The 19,436-nt window shown below is 42.0% G+C and overlaps 1 protein-coding gene across 4 annotated transcripts in view; it reads right to left on the reverse strand.

Annotated features, from left to right (window-relative positions):
- Nucleotides 1-19,436, reverse strand: part of PAPPA2 (pappalysin 2) — a 274,087-nt gene that overhangs the window by 91,076 nt on the left and 163,575 nt on the right. For all 4 annotated transcript variants that reach the window (XM_019425665.2, XM_019425675.2, XM_019425648.2 and 1 more), the window contains 2 exons: nt 13,651-13,786; nt 13,236-13,452 (listed from right to left, as the gene is read on the reverse strand). In XM_019425665.2, the coding sequence (XP_019281210.2) occupies nt 13,236-13,452; nt 13,651-13,786 (353 nt within the window). The remainder of the gene's footprint in view (nt 1-13,235; nt 13,453-13,650; nt 13,787-19,436) is intronic.

The following is a 19,436-nucleotide window of genomic DNA, read 5'->3' on the forward strand; positions in this document are numbered from 1 at the left end:
AAATGTCAAGTATATTTCCATCAGCCATCTTGGGCAAAACAGTGCTAGTGCTTTGAGGGGGCTTTTCCTCAAGTACAATACCAACTAGGGAGGGAAAATTAATTCAAGTTCTTCTCTGAAGATTCTCATCTGAGAGGAAACAGAGATCTTGATAGTAATTGTTTCTTCCCTCGTGACAGAGAAATGATGAATTACTGCACTAAGCAGGCTTCTTCCATTCCTGTATTTTGAAGAAAGCAGAGGTTCCCCTGCCTCTCTATTGAAGGTTCTGCCCCAAAGTTGGCCTTTTGGGAAAGGTCCATCTCTTCCTAGAATGTGACCTATTTGTAAGTTCAGGACTGGACTCTGGTGACCCCAGTACCGGGTAATTTGCTTCACTCATTTCTAATTCTGGGCACAGTTTTTTACCATGCCTGGCTGTAACACTAGAAGTCCCATCCAAATGCCCCCTGTCCTTCTAAAGAGAAACAGATTTACTTCACGCAGCCAAAAGCGCTCCCTTTCAAAATCCCTGCCTCACCAAGTTTCAGAACCCATGATTTTAATGTAGATTATAAAATATGTGGAATACCAAAGGAAGAGTCAAAACAATTGTTGGCTAATTAGTAGAGGATATGCTTCCCTAGCATTGCATCAGGGAAACAGAATCACCCATCAGAAATAACAACAACATGGGGTGCCTGGGTGGCTCAGTCGGTTAAGCATCCAACTCTCGATCTCGGCTCAGGTCACGATCTCACAGTTCATGGGTCTGAGCCCTGCATCAGGCTCTGTGCTGGCAGCGTGAGCCTGCTTGGGATTCTGTCTCTCCCTCTCTCTGCCCCTTCCCCACCTGTACTCTTGAAAGAAAGAAAGAAAGAAAGAAAGAAAGAAAGAAAGAAAGAAAGAAAGAAAGAAAGAAAGAAAAACATATATGTGTGTGTGAATTATAAAAACATAAATTTTATATATATATATATACACACACACACACACACACACACACACACACACACATACACATATGTATGTATATATTTCCAGTTTTCAAAGGCAGTAACCATCTCCACAGGGGGCAGTTCCTAACAAGGAGTGATCACTGGAGCCCCCAAATGATTGTACTGTGGACTCTTGTCCTACCAACCCTTCATCCCTGGGTACCAATGAAACTATTAATCTGGGGGTGACCCTTCCCCAGCCACACTCATAGGCCCAGCCCGAGGACTTGTGAAACACATGTAGTCAAGTGAGGGAGCAGCACAGTCCTGCGAATGAAGATTAGTGGGCATGAGTTTCATTCCACATCATTCCTAGAACAGTTCCTACAAGGCAGGAAGAAGGGGTAGCATGACTTCTCTGTGGCTATTCATAAGCTGTGTAAACTGAGGTCTTGAGGATTTGCGAGCCAGCACCTTGAATGAGTGTCAAATTCACACATAAAAGTTAAACAGGTGTTTAACCAACTCCAATATAGTGGCCGGGGCGGGGGGCGGGGGGCGTGCAGATTCCCACACTGGGATGCCGGTAGGACGTCTGAAAATTTAACTCAATCCTGACACTACCTGCCCAGAGAAAGCATCAGATGCCACAAGTTAAGAAATCAGTCCCACTCAGGCACCAGTCACAAACCCAAGTTGTTACCTATACAGTAAAACCTTGGTTTGCGAGCATAATTTGTTTGGGAAACATGCTTGTAATCCAAAGCACTTGTGTATCAAAACAAGTATCAAGAACCATTGACTCAGCTGTGCTCATGCGATGTTCAGCATCACGTACTACTCATATTGCAAGACATCACTTGTTCATCAAGTTACAATTTATTAGAAATGTTTGCTTGTCTTGTGGAATACTCACAGAACAAGTTACTCACAATCCAAGGCTTTACTGTACTTCTGACTGACTGGCTATAAATCAGAGGTTCAAACCTCCTCCTCAGGTTTGATTAATTTGCTAGAGCTGTTCATAGAACTCAGAGAAACATTTTACTTACTGGTTACCAGTTTATTATATATAAAGTAATAAATACAACTCAGGAATAGCCGGAAGGAGAGATATATAGGACAAGGCATGGGGAAAGGACATGGAGCTTCCATGCCCTCTCCAGGCGTGCCACCCTCCCCAGTCTCCATGTGTTCACCAACCCAGATGCTCTCAGAACACAGCCTTTTGGAATTTTATGGAGGCTTCATTACATAGGCTTGGTTGATTGATTGAACCTTCAGCCCTTTCCCACTCTCCAGAGGTCAGAGGGAAAGACTGAAAGTTCTAACCCTCTAATCATGTGTTTGGCTTCACAGACAACCAGCCCCATCCTGAAGTGTTTTTCCAAAAGTCACCTCATTCACGTAACAAAAGACACCTTTATCACTCTCAACACTTAAGAAATTCCAAGGGTTTGGGAGCTTTGAGCCAGGAACTGTGGACTAAGACCAAATACCATAATAACGCAGAAGTAGAACATAAAACACGTGCTGGGCCCCTTTGGGAATCTCCCTCTCCCCCTTGGCTTCCTTTCCCCAGAAAGTTTCTGGACTCCCCAACAGAAGCTTCACGTTGTTCCCATCATCTCATAATCCGGGGATTTGTCAGTCCTTGGTTGACATCAGATTTGGAACATTACTCCCTTCTGTTCTTTTCTTCCTCCTAGCTCTCCCACGCCTTGCAATGTCCCCAGTTTGTGTGCTTATAGAGAAATGAAAGCCCAAAGAAGGGAAGGGACTGTCCTAAAATCAGGTGATGAAACTGATGATGTAGCCAACAGCAGGAGACAGGGGTCTGGACGTTGGGCTTGCTGCCACTTCAATCCCAGACTTCCTCTGCCTCCATGGTTAGAGCTACACAGAACCAGACACGGCCTGAGAGTCATTCCAACCAGAACTTATGGTCAAATCCGTCAACAGTGTCTGTCTACTTGGCAGGCTGGCAAAATGACAGAATCCTGAAAATATTGGTTTGTTTTTATTTTCTGTGCTCTCTCCACCAGCTGCTATGAATATAGACCATAAGGACAGGGCCAGCCCTGAGCAAAATTGAGAAGCAGGTGACATTTTAAACTCAACGCTCTTTGCAGAACCACTTTTTCTATTTTTCATACTGCCCCAAGCTTCCAGATGCCTACCCTAAGTTGCATTTCAGCAGGGCCCTGGTCTATTTTTGAATTGTCAAGGTCCATAAGAGAATGGTTCTGCTATAAAAAATTGATAACAGCTTACAACACTTCTACTTCTATTAAATAGCTGTTTACTATTTTAAAGAGACCTTTGGAGATCACCAAGACTTGAAGAAAATATTTCCTAATGGTGGAATTTCAGACACCATGATAAGACATGGAGGAGTCATTATTTCAAAATTATTGTTTTGAAACTAGCCTATTCCTTAGAGGTAGACCCCAAGTCTTCGTAAGTTGTTTGTGCCTATTCCTAACTTTTGACCAAAAGCTGCTACCTAACCAGTTCTAAGACCGCATCCCACCAAGAATCATCTCAGACAAGGTAATATTTTAATAAACGCTTTCTAGGATAGTCTAGCCATGCACCCATCAACACTTAAATGAGATTAAGTCCACGACCTTTTCATTTTTCCTCTATAACCCCTGAGAACAAATAGTCAAAGAGACTCAAACAGCTGACTATGCCTCCCAAAGCAGACTACTGTTGACGAGGCCATCCGTCATTGGCCAGAAGAGGCCAGAAGAATCAGAACCCTCACCAGCGGATTCTCCTCGTTTCCTCTTATTTTATGGACAAATCATTCCGGGAAAATGAAGTTAGGCAAGAAACCTAGGGAACAATTGAGCAGCTGTAATTCTTTCTTTGCTTAAGAAACAAAAATAGATTCAGTGTTAATTTGCTAAACTGCTTTGGGGAAGAAGATAATCAAAAGAGTAGAAATGCAATACATATTTCATTTCTATAGTGCCTTTCCCAGCAAGAGAGAACACTTCCCATCATCCTGGAATATTAAAAGCAACCCCTCTGCTACAAACAAAAGATGAGGAGCCAACGCAAATGCTCTAACCTGTAGCCCCTAGAGAAAGAAAGAAAGGAGCTCTTCACTTTGTGAAGCTACCAAAAGTGAGGGGAGATCTGAATGCTCTACATAGAAATGAGCAGGCGAAGGAGAGGCCCGGCAGGTTTACAGAGGCCCAATCCAGGCAGAGGAGGAAGGGAAAGGGTTGGCATTTCAAATCTGAGCTCCAAATAACTGAAGCACAATAGGAATCGGTAAAGCAGCAGCAATGAGGGTTCCAGGGAATAATGAAGCATGAAGCAGAATGACGGATAATAGAGATGGAATGATCCTATTACCAAGGCCAAGCTCACAAACTGATTACAGCGGGGATGGAATGCCAAGGCACTGAGCTGTGCTCTGGCTGCGTGCCCCTGGACTGGGGCTTGGAGGCCTTGTAATCTAGACCCAGATCTACCCAGAATCTACAGAATAACCAAGGAGAAATATTTTGACACCTGAGTCCCAATATCTCCCAAATGGAAAACACAGACGCTTCCTTGCAGAACTTCTCTGGGGATTTTAAAGTCATGAAAGTGAAGTTTGGGGCGCCTGGGTGGCTCAATCGGTGGAACGTCTGACTTCGGCTCAGGTCATGATCTCGCGGTTCGTGGGCTTGGGCCCGCATCAGGCTCTGTGCTGACAGCTCGGAGCCTGGAGCCTGGTTCGGATTCTGTGTCTCCCTCTCTCTCCGCCCCTCCCCCACTTGTGCTCTGTCTCTCAAAAATAAATACATGTAAGAAATAATTAAAGTCATAAAAGTGAAGTTCTATGGAAAAGTTGCTCTCTTTTCTACCACATCCCTCCACCCCCAACCAGAATTCCATGTCTATAGTGAATTTTCCAAGGACAACAGAGGGTGATCCAGAAATCTTCTGTACTTGACTCACTGATGCAAGCTCTCTCTTCTCGGCAACACCTCTGTCTTCTCAAGAATAACTTTCTAAGGCCAAAGCCACCTTTTTTGTCACAGCACGAGGGTTTCATTGAAAGGGAAGTCAAAAGAGACGAGGTAACTAGGGTAAGTCAGCCTGAGATAGCATTAGCCCCTCATGTTACCAAAGTTCATAAGTTGCAGACAGGAAATTAGGGATAACTAATTGATTTTTCTCCCTGGATTATTCAGTTTTGCAGCCCCAGCTTCAGGAAACAGAATCTGTACAGACTGCCAGAGACAACAGAGTTGACTAAACTAGTACACATGTCCATAAATTTGCAGGTGTTATGCATCCTGAGACCTTCCCAACCAAACCAGATACACATTGTTCTGTGATTACTCATTTTTAAAAGCTTACTTATTTATTTTGAGAGAGAGAGAAAGAGAGAGGCAGACAGAGAGAGAGAGAGAGAGCGAGCGAGCTAGCTCATGTGTGTGGGCGGGGCAGAGAGAGAGAGAATCCCAAGCAGGCTCCACACTGCTGGAGCAATGGCCCAATGCAGGGGTTGAAATCACAAACCATGAGACCAAGACCTAAGCCAAAATCAAGAGTCAGATGCTCAACCAACTGAGCTATCCAGGTGCCCCATGGGATTACCCAATTTTAAAATCACCTGATCGTCTTCTTTACACAAGCATGGTTGACAAAATGTGGCAGGTATGTTAATTATGTATATGTGTATTTTTACATTAAGTATAGGAGAGTCAGAGGCTGAACTCCAACACATATCCACAATAACAGCCTAATCGCACATGTTTTAATGCAAAAGGTAAATTCTAAGAGTTGTTGCTTTGAATATAGACTCATACAAGAGCACAGTACGTGTGTTCATTACATTTTCTTGAGTCAGACTTTATGTGTTCATGCTTAGTTTGCTCTAAGTAAATAGAGAAAATGCAGATTTATGCAGAAAAAAGAAAGAAAGAAGAAAAAACCTGGGGATGACAGTGCTCTTTACAAAAATATTTTTTACTTAAAAAATAGTACCCTTTTGAATGGCCCAATCATTTAAAAAGTTAAATCATTTTAAAATTTAGTTATATAATCAATACACATGAACCTTTTCCAAACAATTGTCTTGCATAAAGTGAAATACACACACACACACACACACACACACACACACACACACTCACACACACTTACAATATATATAACCACGTTTTACTAGACCAAAATTGCTAAAACAATGAACTCTCAATTATATAACATTATGAAAAGAATCAGAATATAGATTTTTAAAACTTTAATGAGTAATAATTCCAGTTGAGCCATGGAGAAGATGGCCTCGAAGGTGGCTTAGGCTTATAATAAGGGAAAATGACTTGGGAATAGATACGGATGGATGTGGATTGCTGATAAAATGGATGTGGTGTAACTAGATAATGGACAATCGAGGGGACATCCTCTGGTAAGAGGGTTGCTTAGATAATCCATCTACCAAGACAGGGGAATTTCTATGAGAAGACCTTGCTCTTAGAATCACTGCTCTTCCCTTGTGTTTTTTTCCCAAGTATAGTTTGAGGGAGGGTAGCAGGGTTTCTTGGATGATAGTAAGACATGGGTATATTTCTGAAACAGTTTTCCATTTGTATAATAGAACTTTCCTTTACTAAAAACCAATTACTTAGATTCTAGTCTTAGTTTTGCTAATCTCAAATAAGGTGAATTGGGACTAAGACTCTGAGTCTTAGTTTCCTCAACTGAAAAATGATTCCTGGCACATTGTAGGCACTTAATAATAAGTATTTTTGAATAATGAATAGTCCATCTCTTTCTGTACACAGACATACATGCACACGTGCACACACACACACACACCATACAGAAGAAGTGGTTTTACAAATCAATGTATGTAAAACTTTTCAAAAACTTTCTTCTACTTGAGGAAAAAATACAACAATGCATCCACAACGTGTATGCTTACACTTACACACATATCTACTCTATTAGACCTAAATTGTCACACGAATCTACTTTCAGTTATCCACAACAATAAAAAGGATCAAAGCATGACTATATATAGTTAACAAGAAAAAATGAGCATGAGAACAAGAGACAGAAGAAAGAACTCAGGTTTCTACAAGGACATTCATTTGAAAAGATTAATATCCCATTCAATTTTAGATTAGAATACTTGGCATTGATAAGCTATAGTTTAAGGTAAACCTCAGAACCCACTACAATTTTATATTTATGAATATCTATTACTTGTTTTCCATCTCAATCAGAATGTGTATTTATACTGAATAAGTTAATGAGGTATTTATACTTCATGTTTGCCTTGGACTTAAGAGAAGTTCAAAACATTAAAAAAAGAAAATATGCATTTTTAGTTAGGTCAATCTATTTAGAAGTTATATTGAAATGTGGTCTGAGGACTCAAGCCAGGGACTTAAAGGAAATCTTAACTGGAACAGAAAAGGCAAAGAGTACAAAGGGATTTCTTCTGGGTTATCTGACAAGAATTTTCCTGCCGCTTTGTGATACTAGAGATTCACCATGCTCTTTTGCCAGTTAGTGTGATGTCATGCTTTCCCAGTAGATGTTAACTGGAGAGACTTGGAGGAAGAAGGGGCTTTTCTTCTTGGTTTCTACGCGCTTTCCTCTCCCAGCTTCTGCTGCACTTGATGTCTGACAGAGCGTCAATCCAATGGTGCTCACCACATAACGAGTTTCCGCGACACCCTGCACGTCTCCGCAAGTTTCGCCAGCACCCTAGAGCAGCTTTCCAGCAAGTCTCAAAGGTACCCCAGTGACTGACTTCGCAGAACATTTCACCAATGCCCAGCAGATGACTTCCCAAAAAGTTTCAGCAGTTACCCAATGGCAGCTTCCTAGAAGCCCCAACAGGGACCCAGTAGGAGCTTCCTAATAAGCTTTGATCAGCACCCCAGTGGATGGCTTCCTGATTGCTGGTCCAGCCCACAAAACCTCAGCAAACTTCCCTGCCATCCAGTGTGCTATCTCTGCGCCCTCCCTAATGAGATCCAAATCACAGCCTGAGGTGGGGAGACTTCCACATTTGTTCCTTCCTCCGATACTTTTCCCTTGTCCCTAAATGGAATAGTTGCTTCCTTTACCCACCATTCTTCTAGTCATTAGGGACCTCTTTACCCCCAAGTAGCTAATCCTTTGTAGTTAATAATTATTTATATTAAACTTCCCCTATTCTAATTACTATGTCCTGACTGGACCCTGACTGGCATACAATGGAACTATAAATGGTACCAGGAGATAGATTCACAAAGGTAGGATTTGGGGATCGGTTTGGCTGTACCTACGGACTTGAGTATGTGAAGCTCCTTATCAATGAGAAATGGGATGCTGGCAATCCATAATACACAGTAGGATACTTAACAAGCATTACCTTTGGTCAAGGGTGATGAAGAGCCAACCTGAAATAAGTACCCTGGGAGCCCAAGTGGCTGCGATACTTGATGGAAGCTGTTCTCTACACCACATGTCATGTCATAGCAGCAAAAGAGAAGAAAAGCGCACTGAAAGCGGGAAGCCAACCCCTTCCTCCTGCACTGTCTCTCCATAACCCTCTCCTGACAAAACTGAACGTTGCATTAGCCAACAAAGGATAAATATTAATGAAATCCCGTTCTAGCATTACACATTCACATGCTGCGAGTGGATTTAGAGCTGGGAAGCAACAAAGTGCTAGCGGCACACCTTGTAGAAGGAAGAATGGAGACAAACAAACACGAGAAGTGGTGTAGAAGCCACCATGGGCGGTGCTCCTGCCCGGGGCTACGTGGTGCGACAGACTCCGTGTGGATCATTCCCGGTTAATCTCACAAGAATGCTATGAGGTCATTTTTCCCGGCTTCCCAGTTAAATTCCGACAATACAGAAAAAAATATGAAAACTCTTATCAATATCAAAAACCAAGACTGACAGCTGGAATCTGTGTGGATTCCCTCCTGATTCCAAAATGTATTGGAGTTGAATTGAGAAACATCATTGGAAGCCAAAGCATGCATTTTTTTTTCCTAAAAAAAAGCAAATAAGGAATAGAGCCATACTAAAAGAAGAGAGGGAAGGGTCATTCTTTCTTCATTCTCTGGCTTCTCTTGAGACCGGAAAACTGGGCACTGCTTTTCAGGAGTCATAAATCTGTTCTTTATCCATCGGTCCTCATCAGCCTTTCCTGACTTCAAGACATCAGGTCAGGAAGGATAAGGGTCTTGGTCCAGTGAGATGGGAGAGAGTGGGGGTTGGGGGAGAGCCACTGGCAAAGGCCATGGAATCCCAGAAGATAAATGTTCCAAAGGTAAAAACACTGCAGGGTCCTAAGGCTTCTAGAGGCTTGGGGACCATGAAATAAATTTTCAGAATAAACTTCCATGCAGCAATCTGCCCTGGGCTCATTGGCAGTGAAGACAGAGAAATGTTAAAAATAAAAGAAATGCCAATATTTATCAAATAAATATAAACAAATGGAAAGCAGGAATGGAAATTTAAATTCCAGACAAAGTAGAATACAAAGCCAAAGGCATTTAATGGGGCAAAAGGGTTGGCACAAGGTATGATCTTAATAAAGATAAAAGACTCACAAGCTGCTATGCACAGAATTCTGTAACATCAAATTATGAAAAATCCAGAACTGCTTGAAATACAAGGAAAAGTTAGGGAAGCACCGTTATTTGGGAGATTACACTGCAACCTTTTATAGAGAAGGTAGATGAAAAAATCAATTAAGAGGGAAAGCGCAAATGTTGTAAAGAGAGGAGCGGTCAGAAGTTTCAACCATTGTAATCAGCCAGGCCCTGGAGAAGACAACCAAGGTCATCTTCAGAAGATTCAACACTGGGGGATCTGACGAATCTACTGCCATCTGGAGGGGCAGAGAAGTTACAATCAATGTTTCCATTATATTTTGTTCATGTAACTGGAAGAATAAAATTCTGGTGTAGGAGAAAACACACACCCATCAGCAATTCTTGTCTATCTGTAAATTCTTCTAGAATTGATTATGTGAATTTCCAAAGTAGAATACAAGAGTCCTGATTAAATTAGAGTCCAGATTTCTGGAAGCAAATCCACTCATTTAGGCCAAGTAACCTATTAGTGCCTGGATTATATCTGGGGCACACTCCAATTCCCAATGCATTAATCACAAAAGTGGTTCCCACTGCCTAAAGCCATCAACCCGATCTTGGGATGGTTGGGGGGTCTGCCTGATTGATTCTCCAACTCATGGGATGCTGTGGCAGGTTACGCAGGACCTCTCCCTAAAGTGACCAGAGCTAGAAACAGCCAGAGAGTAGGAGTGAATTGAGCTCTTAGGGAGCACTAGTGGCCAAAACCAAGAATACTAAACTTGGTTTTCCAGACTAATGGTTCATTACCAGTAGACTAAGCCCAACGGGTCATAAATTGGGAAGCCATCACAGCAAAACAAGAAACAAGATGAAGAGATAGATCAAAGCTAAAGGGTCCAAGGTGAGAATCATGAAGACCACTGGAGCGCCAGACAAGTTTATTCGCCTTCAGTTGAGATTCTGTGGGGCAGTCAGGCTGGTTTAAGGATGCAGAACTATAGGAGGGAGAGGCCACTGGTCATTAATGGTTAAATACGAAATGGACAACACATCCTCTACTGCCAGGCATCTGTCAGCTCTCCCTTGCCCATTTTAGTATTAATGGAATTCAGGTCATAAGGGGTAAGAATGAAGTAGCCAGGAATCCCTCTCACTATGCCCAGAATTTGAGGGTTTCATATTATGATCTATCCACATCTACAGTCGGGATTGATATAAAGAAACAAAAATACTCCTATTCTTTGAGAGTATATATAGAGATTAGGATTTTAAATCTGTTCACAAAGAAAATGTATGAAATCTTTCAGGTTCCCTGCGTATCAAAATTTACTATGTTGCACTGATTTGCTGGCTAGGAGGGAAAGCCAATTTGCATGGCTCCTGTCAGTCACATGTGGTTTGGAAATGCTTCTGCATTCCAGATACACTCTGTGTAAACTGGAGAATCATATCCTATTTCTACTGGTTTGCATGCATGCATATAAAACTTGTTTTTCCCCACAGTGCCAAATGAAAATAAGTGAACTAGCAGCAGTGATCACAATTAATCAACTTCTTTGTCAGAACTTCACAGCCATGATGGTGAGGGAAATTCTTGTCCCTTGAGTCTAGAGAGGCTATGACTTCTACCACTTTTTTTGGTTTGCTTGTTCGGTTCTGTTCCATACAGCATTTAGAGATAAAATCTGTTACTATCATTCAACGCAGTTTCTGATACCTACTATGTGCCAGGCTCTCTGCTAGGTGCCGAAAGACACCACATGGAATTTCCACTAGAGAGAGCTCAGAGCTTAGTGGAAAAGAACAAGTAAATAAATAGTCACCACCCAGCGTGAGAGCTGTTTCGGTAGAGAGTGGGTTGTGTACAATGCCCTACGGAGACAGGCAAGGAGTCTGCCAAGATTGCACAGAAGAAGGTGAATCCTGACGATGAAGTATGAGTTGAAGAGGAGAAGGGCTGGAAGGCATTCAAGAAAGTAGGGAACATAATGTGCAAAGGCATGAAGCTCCTCAAGAACACATGTTTCAGGGACCTGAAAGAAATTCTGTATGGCTTGAGGCCAGAGGTAGAGCCAATAGAGGAGATACTTTGAAAACACATAGGAGAGAGGCAAGAATTCTGGTAAACAACGGTATTTTAATAGTCTGTATTCCTGTGTTAATATGTGAAGACGTTTGCTCAATGAGACTACTTAAGAGTTGCACATGAGCAAACGTCACAACGTCCATCATCCAGACTCTAACCCTTATTGCTTCTCTCTTTCTAGCATTTACAACAATACCTGCACACAGTTAGTATTCAATTAACATAAACCACCATTACTGGATGTGGTAGATGGCCTCTAAGATGGCCCCTAGTGATTCATGCCCTGATGATGCAAAGCCTTCCCCTTGAGTACAGGCTGGACTTACTGACTCACATCTAATAAAAAGAATATGCCAGAAGGAATGGATTTTCACTTCCACCATTATGTTATAAAAAGACTCTGGCTTCCCTTTGGGGTGGTCTCCTATGTACTCATCCCCCATGGCCGCTTTCTCTCTCGGATCATTAGTTGTTGTGTCAGAGTATACTCTGGCAGCTTATGAGGAAGCCCACGTGGTAAGGAACTGAGCCACACCTATGTGAGCATGCGTACCGCTAGGGCCTATGTGACTGTGCTTGGATGCGGATCTTCTGAGGCCTGCCAATCACCACATGAGCGAGCCTGGAAGCGAAATCTCCAGCTCCTCTTGGGCTTTAGGTTACTGTATCTTTGGCCAACAACTTGATGGCAAACTCGTAAAGGACTCTAAGCCAGAGGCACTCAACTAAGTCCATCCAAATTCCTCCCACTAGAAACTGTGATAGACCACTAAATTTTACTATGATGTGCTAAATAGCAAAAGACAACTGGTATACTACACACTAATGTCTACTGCTATTCCCTAATCAAAGCTGGGTTTCTGGTATACCTAGGTGGGGCACAGTAGTATCAGAGCTCCTGCTTGGTGATGGAGCATTGCCTGGAACCCCAGCTTTTGTGACTAGGATCCCAATCACCTGACTCCTTGAGGGAATGAGCTCTATTACCTAGAGTCCCACTCAACTGATGAGACTACTCATAGAATGAATCCGGCCCAACTGCAGCACAGATTATTGTCTGGCATGCTCTCTCCCACCTTCGGGCCACCCTTGGGCGCACCAACGTTATAAAAGTATAGTCCCTCTGCTAGCTGAGGCAGAGAGTTCAGGAAACCTCTTGTAAATGATGACAATCACAGATGTCCACAGAAAGACCCATGTAGATAACATAGTCCTGATTTCCGTATGTAACTCTAATTGATTATATGACATGCCTTGAAAACTAATTGTTCAACTTGCTGCATACGCTGTCCAGGTGGGAACAAGTGGAAAAATATACATTGCTTAGGGAACATTGAGTTTTTGGCAGAAAATTTTTGGCAGTTTATATAACAATGTTGATGTGAAGGCAGCGGTTTTATATGTAAAAAAGATTTTAAGACCTTGTAAAGATGTTAAATATTTACATAAAAAATTATGCTCAGCTAAGAAAAGAAGAGCAAAATGCGAAAACCAAGTGTGCCTTCCATAAATTGTTCTTTACTTGTTTCTTATGTGTTTTTAGTAGTTTTTAGACCCACTTTTTAGTGATTAAGCACCCACTGAAAACAAAATCATATGTATGGAAATGATAGTAGTATTTCACAGCCACAAGAAAAAGAAAGACAAAAAGGAAGAAAGGGGACTTTGTACCTCTGTCCCTGATGATTTTGTCCCTCATGCTCTGGGATGCAGTTATTGAGAGTTGATGAACTTATGTGGGAGGATGTCCTTAGAGCCACCGCTGAGATGCCCACCAATGGGGATGAGAAATTCAGCAGCACTGAGGAGGTACGGTGGGAGAGGACATTCGGGTGATGGCTCACATTGATAACCAGCGGGTTATGCTGGCATGACAGTTCATAGGTTCCTGAAGAGAAATAAGATGAATGATATTGTAGCCACCCATACAGCACTGTGTTTCCATATCTAGCATTCATTTTTATCTTCTCGATAGCTGTGTACTCCAGGCAGAGTCCCGGACAATGTAAGGGACGGAAGCCTAGTTGACTCCAGGGTCTACTGGCTTATCCCCTAGCAGCCCTAAAGGGACCATTGTCAGACTCACCAAGAGAGTGGTTGTTCCCACTGACATCAGTCAGGTGAACAGTCACTGTTGGCCGCCGATGTTCTCCAAGTACCGGGCCATCAGATGTCAAGAAAATGAAAATTGTCGTGGCCACTCCTGGTCTACTGAAACACACCTAGGCATAAGCACACATAGGTATAAGCCATTATTTCCAGAGGGGTATCGAGGAATGTGTCACATTACTTTTACATTTCCTCAGTTCACCGTTTATAAAGCAAGAGCTCCCTTCTCCTTTACCTATGAGAAAAATATGGAGTAGGCACAGAAAGATATCCAGGTTCACACCAAAAATCAACATCAGATGAAAAAAGATTAACTTGCGGCTACTGAACTTGCCATCTTTTTCTGAGATTTTTGACTTCAACTGTTCCTTTTTCACTCGGGCCTGTCTTTCTTTAAACTTCTCAAAAAGATCACTGAAAGGGACCATTGCTGGAGACAATAAATCACTGCACAACGAGCCAATACCACATCTCCAAAGTGGGAGAAGTGGACAAGACTCACCAAGCTAACATACTGCTATGAACTGGCCTAGCTCCAAACATAGTTCTTCCTTCCCCATCACCCTGTCTTCCCCCTAAACTTCTTATCCGAACGTCTCACTTAGCACGCAAACTATGACCTTAGAGGCTACTGTGGAGTCTACGGTTTCTGAGACTAGAAGCTGACGAACCGTCTGTTCTGATGAAGTTTTGCTGTTGCCCCAAGCGTATATGCCCAACTCTACCCATGGCTGAAAAATAAGCCAACACCGAGGCCTAGGATATTCAGTTATTTATAAAGAATATTCCTAGATGGTTAGGCTGATTAACAATATAACTGTCTTCCAAAGTAAACTATGGGAGTTTCGTCCGTGAAAATCCTTTAATCAAAAAAGAAAACACCTTAGAGTTCGGGGGATGACCGGGAGGGCTTATTTTCCACGTTGAAATTATTTGATGCAGCAATTCCAGTTTTGCTTTATGTCCTTTAGCTCAATATTATGCTGAATTTCTATTGATCGTAAATCCCTACCTTGCCTGGTATTCCATGATGGCTACATCACTAGATTCTGGTGCTGGACCTTACAGTGTTCTGTGTGCATTTCTGTAGCTTTTTATCTGGTTCCAAGGGCAATGAAGCTCCAGGACAACTGTCCTCAGGGTAAAAGCAAGGTGTATCCACTGGCGGGGACCTACCTCTTCTAAAAATGGGGAGGAGGAGAGTAAAACATGTTTTCCATTTTACCAAGAATTCTTCCTTGTATGCAGGCTGATTTTTCCCGAGTCTTGCTGGTGTGTTTATAGAGTGTCCGTTTGCACTGCTGGCTCAATTAGGGTGATTTTATGATTTGCAGTGGTCAGTGCAACACAGCTCTCCCTTCTTCCTCTCCTCCTTTGAGGCAAAGACCAGCCACACTCTCTTTTTACAGTGTCTTTTCCCCCTTCTCATTTCCCCTCTTTGAAGTAATAAATATTCCTTTATAACTTAAGAAACATCCAGACCCATAGGTTAGAGCTTGCAATACGAGGTCCTTTGTCCCTGGCTGGATGAGGGCTAGACATGAAACATACCATAAGGTAACCAAGAGCCTAACGCAAAGCCCTCAACTTCAGCGGCAAAGGACATCAAAGTCCCTTGGGAACTCCCACAACCTCTTCCTTTTCCTACACCACAAAAGAGACCTGAGTACTGGAAAAAAGTTCTGGGTTGTTTCCTGAGCCAGGAACAGACGGAGTCCAAACAAGTACGTGGTGGCTTTACCTCTGTAGGCCTCAGACTGGAAGAGTGGGGTGGGTTCAAGAAGGAACAGGGGCGCTCAGTCTTCCCACCTTCTGTTGGGCCCCAAAATAGACACCACCCACCTGAAACTAATTAGTTGGGGCAGCTCTCATGGTGTGGATTTCTCTGTCCTGAGGGCCCATGCCCAAAACCTCCAACTCATTTTGCATCTCCTGGCAATGTGCCTCCTTGCTCTAAGGGTCTTTGAACCAAATCACTTTGAACCTTACAGCCTGCTCCTGGTGGCAGTGTCTCTGTGCTGTGATTTGTGGGAAGGGCTATGCCAGGAATTCTAGGCCATGGCTTAAGTAGGAAACCACAGGTAAGACTTACAAAGGAGACACGGGCACAGGAATGTTGGGATACACAAAGCAAAAAGAGACAAGGGTTTGATCGGAGTACAAGACACTGAATCGGAGGCATTTCCTCTCCCAGTGACACAGGAGAGGTAACCGAACTTTGTTTTCATCTGAATACCGAATATGCCCCACAGCAGCCATAGACGTGAAGAAAGTATGAACTCTCCTACAACTATTGGAGCCTCTAAAGCAGAGACCGGCTTGAATGTGCACATACGCGCATACCCACCAACCTGAGCCAGGATGAAAAGACCCAAGTAAGTTCACCATTCTGGAGAGAGGGGTGCCAGGCAGAAACTTCAGTGACTCTTAGCTCCATCTTTACTAGGTGGTTAAATCCAAGCAGTCCATCTCTCCCCTCTGAGCCTAAAGTTCCTCTTTTGCACATCCCAAACACAGACTTACTACCTGTCTCGTGAGGCTATTATAAGGATTAGACCGTGGCTCTCATCTAGTTAGAACTCAATGTTCATAAATTAATTCATGAAATAATTCTTATTTCCAAAGAGAAGTGTGTTTTATTTTGTTGATACTTCAGAAAGATGAGAGTAAAGAATAAAATTTCAAAATTAAACATACACCTATATATTTTAGTGCACGGGGAATTATGCTTTTCCAAAATCTGCTGGCTGAAAAATTTCACGTATGCTATTTTAAATTGGCACATGTAGAAATGTGAATTGGTATTCCAGGTTCTACTTCTATAGACACTGGTGATATCAAGGCTTTTGATACAGAATATATCTCTATAAATGGAATCCATGAAAAATACATCATATATATATATATGTGTGTGTGTATATATATGTGTGTGTATATATATATATATATATATATATATATAAAACTCTTTCAATAGACTTTTCAAAAATTCAGTTCAATATGTGTTTATCAAAAACCTACTTTGCTGTGCACACATGTAGACAAAGAAACTTCTAAAATTGACAGTATAATTAGAATAGTAAAGGTGTATTCCTTACTTAAAGATGATGACTTCCATTGAAGTATACTTAACATACAGTGTTACATTAGTTTCAAACATACAACACATGATTGAACAACGCCACCCATTACTCAGTGCTCACGATACATTAGTCATTATCTGTCACCAAACGACATTTTCACAATCTTATTGACTATATTCCCTATGCTGTACTTTTCATCACTGTGACTTATTTGTTTTGTAACTGGAAGTTTATGCCTCTTAATCCCCTTTATCTTCACCCATCCACCCACCACCCCTCCGGCAGCCACCTGTTTGTTCTCTGTATTGAAGAGTCTGGTTTTTTAGTTTCCCTCCTTTTTTCCTTTGCTTCTTTATTTGTTTTGTGGAATTTCTTAAATTCCACATACGGTATTTGTCTTTCTCTGACTGGCTTATTTCCCCCAGCATTAAACCCATTAGGTCCGCCCATGTTGTTGCAAAGGCAAGATCTCATTCTCTTTTATGGCTGAGATATATTCCATTGTATTTATATACCACATCTTCTTTATCCATTCATCTATCCATGGACACTTGGGATGCTTCCATATCTTGGTTATTTTAAATAATGCTGCAATGAACATAGGGGCGCATATATCTTTTCAAATTAGTATTTTCTTTGAGAAAATACCCATTAGTGGAATTACTGGATTGTATGATGTTTCTGTTTTTAATTTTTTGAGGGACCTCCATACTGTTTTCCACAGTGGCTGCATCAACTTGCATTCCCACCAAGAGCGTACGAGGTTTCCTTTTTCTCCACATCCTCGCCAATACTTGCTATTTGTCTTTTTGATTCTAGCCATTCTGACAAGCATAAAGTGATACCTTATTGTGTTTTTGATTTGCCTCTCCTTGATGATGGGTGATATTAAGCACCAAAGATGATGTTTAAAAAAAAAAAATTTAATGTTTACTTGTTTTTGAGAAAGAGAGAGAAACAGAGCGTGAGTGGGGAAGAGGCAGAAAGAGAGGGAGACACAGAATTCGAAGCAGGATCCGGGCTCTGAGCTGTCAGCACAGAGCCCGACATGGGGCTCGAACTCACTCACGAGCTGTGTGATCGTGACCTGAGCCGAAGTCAGCTGTCCAACCAACTGAGCCACCCAGGCGCCCCAAAGATATTTTTAAAAGTTGCTTTTCCCACAGCTAAATCACAGCTATTTTAATATAGTATTATAGTCCACACTATTTTCACTTCATACAAAATACATAATGAGTTGTATGTTCCTAGATATAAAAGCTAGGTATCGGCTGGAACAGGTACGTGGGCAACATGAAGTTCTACTTGTTCTACCCCTGTGCCACTTTTGCCACTATGGTGGGACACTTCTTTAATCATTATGTGAACAGCTTCCCCTTCAGGATAAAGGGTACCAGATAGTTCACCTCCTGGAGAACTATCCAGATCTAAAATGAGCACCAGGCACACCCCAAGAGAAAAATCCAAGACGCTAAGAGGTCAAGGGGATTATTAGCTTCATCTGTAATACTGTATTATTCATTTTAGCAAGGAGATTGCATTCTTGTATTACATTAGCAATATAAGATTAATTTGAACTTAGCTCTTATGAAGAAAAACTAGAGCTAGATGTCAGAAAGGAGGCAGAATCTTTTAGAAAAGCAAGGGATTCTCAGGACTGAAGGAATGGTGTTCAAGATAGAGGGACTGCCAGTGAAATGAGCTCAGTGAATCCATTGCAAAATACTCTGAACTAGAGAAACAGATTGGAGAGACAGACAGACAGATACTGACTCGCATACAGACATGGAAAACCAGTCCACCACACTCAATGGCTTTTTCATCCAAAGCCTTCACATTAACTACTGGATCTAACTTCTGGCCACTGGTGAAGGGTAAGATTGAAAGAATGTTCCATAGTGAAGAACTGTTTGGGCTTAAGAAACCCCTCTTCAATCTGCCTACTGGGTACAGACACACTAATACTCCCAAGCCAAGCATTTCGACTTCCAGGTCATCCTTTGTGGTGGTCACTGGATAGCAGACCCTGAAACTATACCACAAACTTGAAAAGAATCTTCGCTGAGGTTTTTAAATGCTTTTGGTTAGTTACTGGGTTGTTATTTTTTCTGCGCCTTTCCTTTTCACTCCTCTATGGCACATCCTGATTCCAGAGAGACAGGGGAGGCCCTTGAACAGGACACTACATTCTCTTTGTATAGCACTTTACAGCGTTCCAAGTATGCTCACATGCTTTGCTGGAGCCTCCATAAAGTTCCTTGGGTTTTTATTCCTACTGGAGATTTTTGTACTATAATCCCCAGTATACCAAAAGTCATATCATAGAAGTGGAAAGTAGGTTTTGAGGAGGTTAAGTGATTTCCTCTAGCTAAAGTCTAGAGAGGTAGGAATTTGGGTTTCCCCACCTTCAAGTTCTGTATTCTTTTGACTACCCAATGCTTCTTAATTTGGGGTGAGCAGGAAGTCACAAACTCGTAATAAAATTTGTTGACACCCGTCAACAAAAATGGGGAAAACATCATTTTCCCCCAAAATGAAGTCACACAAACACTTAGGCATAAAAGTTTCCCACAATTTGGGAAATTCCCACAATTTCTGAAAGCTACGAGAACCCTTTAAAAGCTATTTGTAGTCCAACTAGGGGTCAACAGAAATCATATTAAGAATGCTTGCACTATTG

This window comes from Panthera pardus, unplaced genomic scaffold (assembly GCF_024362965.1).
Source record: "Panthera pardus isolate Hobbes unplaced genomic scaffold, ASM2436296v1 HiC_scaffold_21, whole genome shotgun sequence".
In the NCBI taxonomy this organism is placed as follows: domain Eukaryota; kingdom Metazoa; phylum Chordata; class Mammalia; order Carnivora; family Felidae; genus Panthera; species Panthera pardus.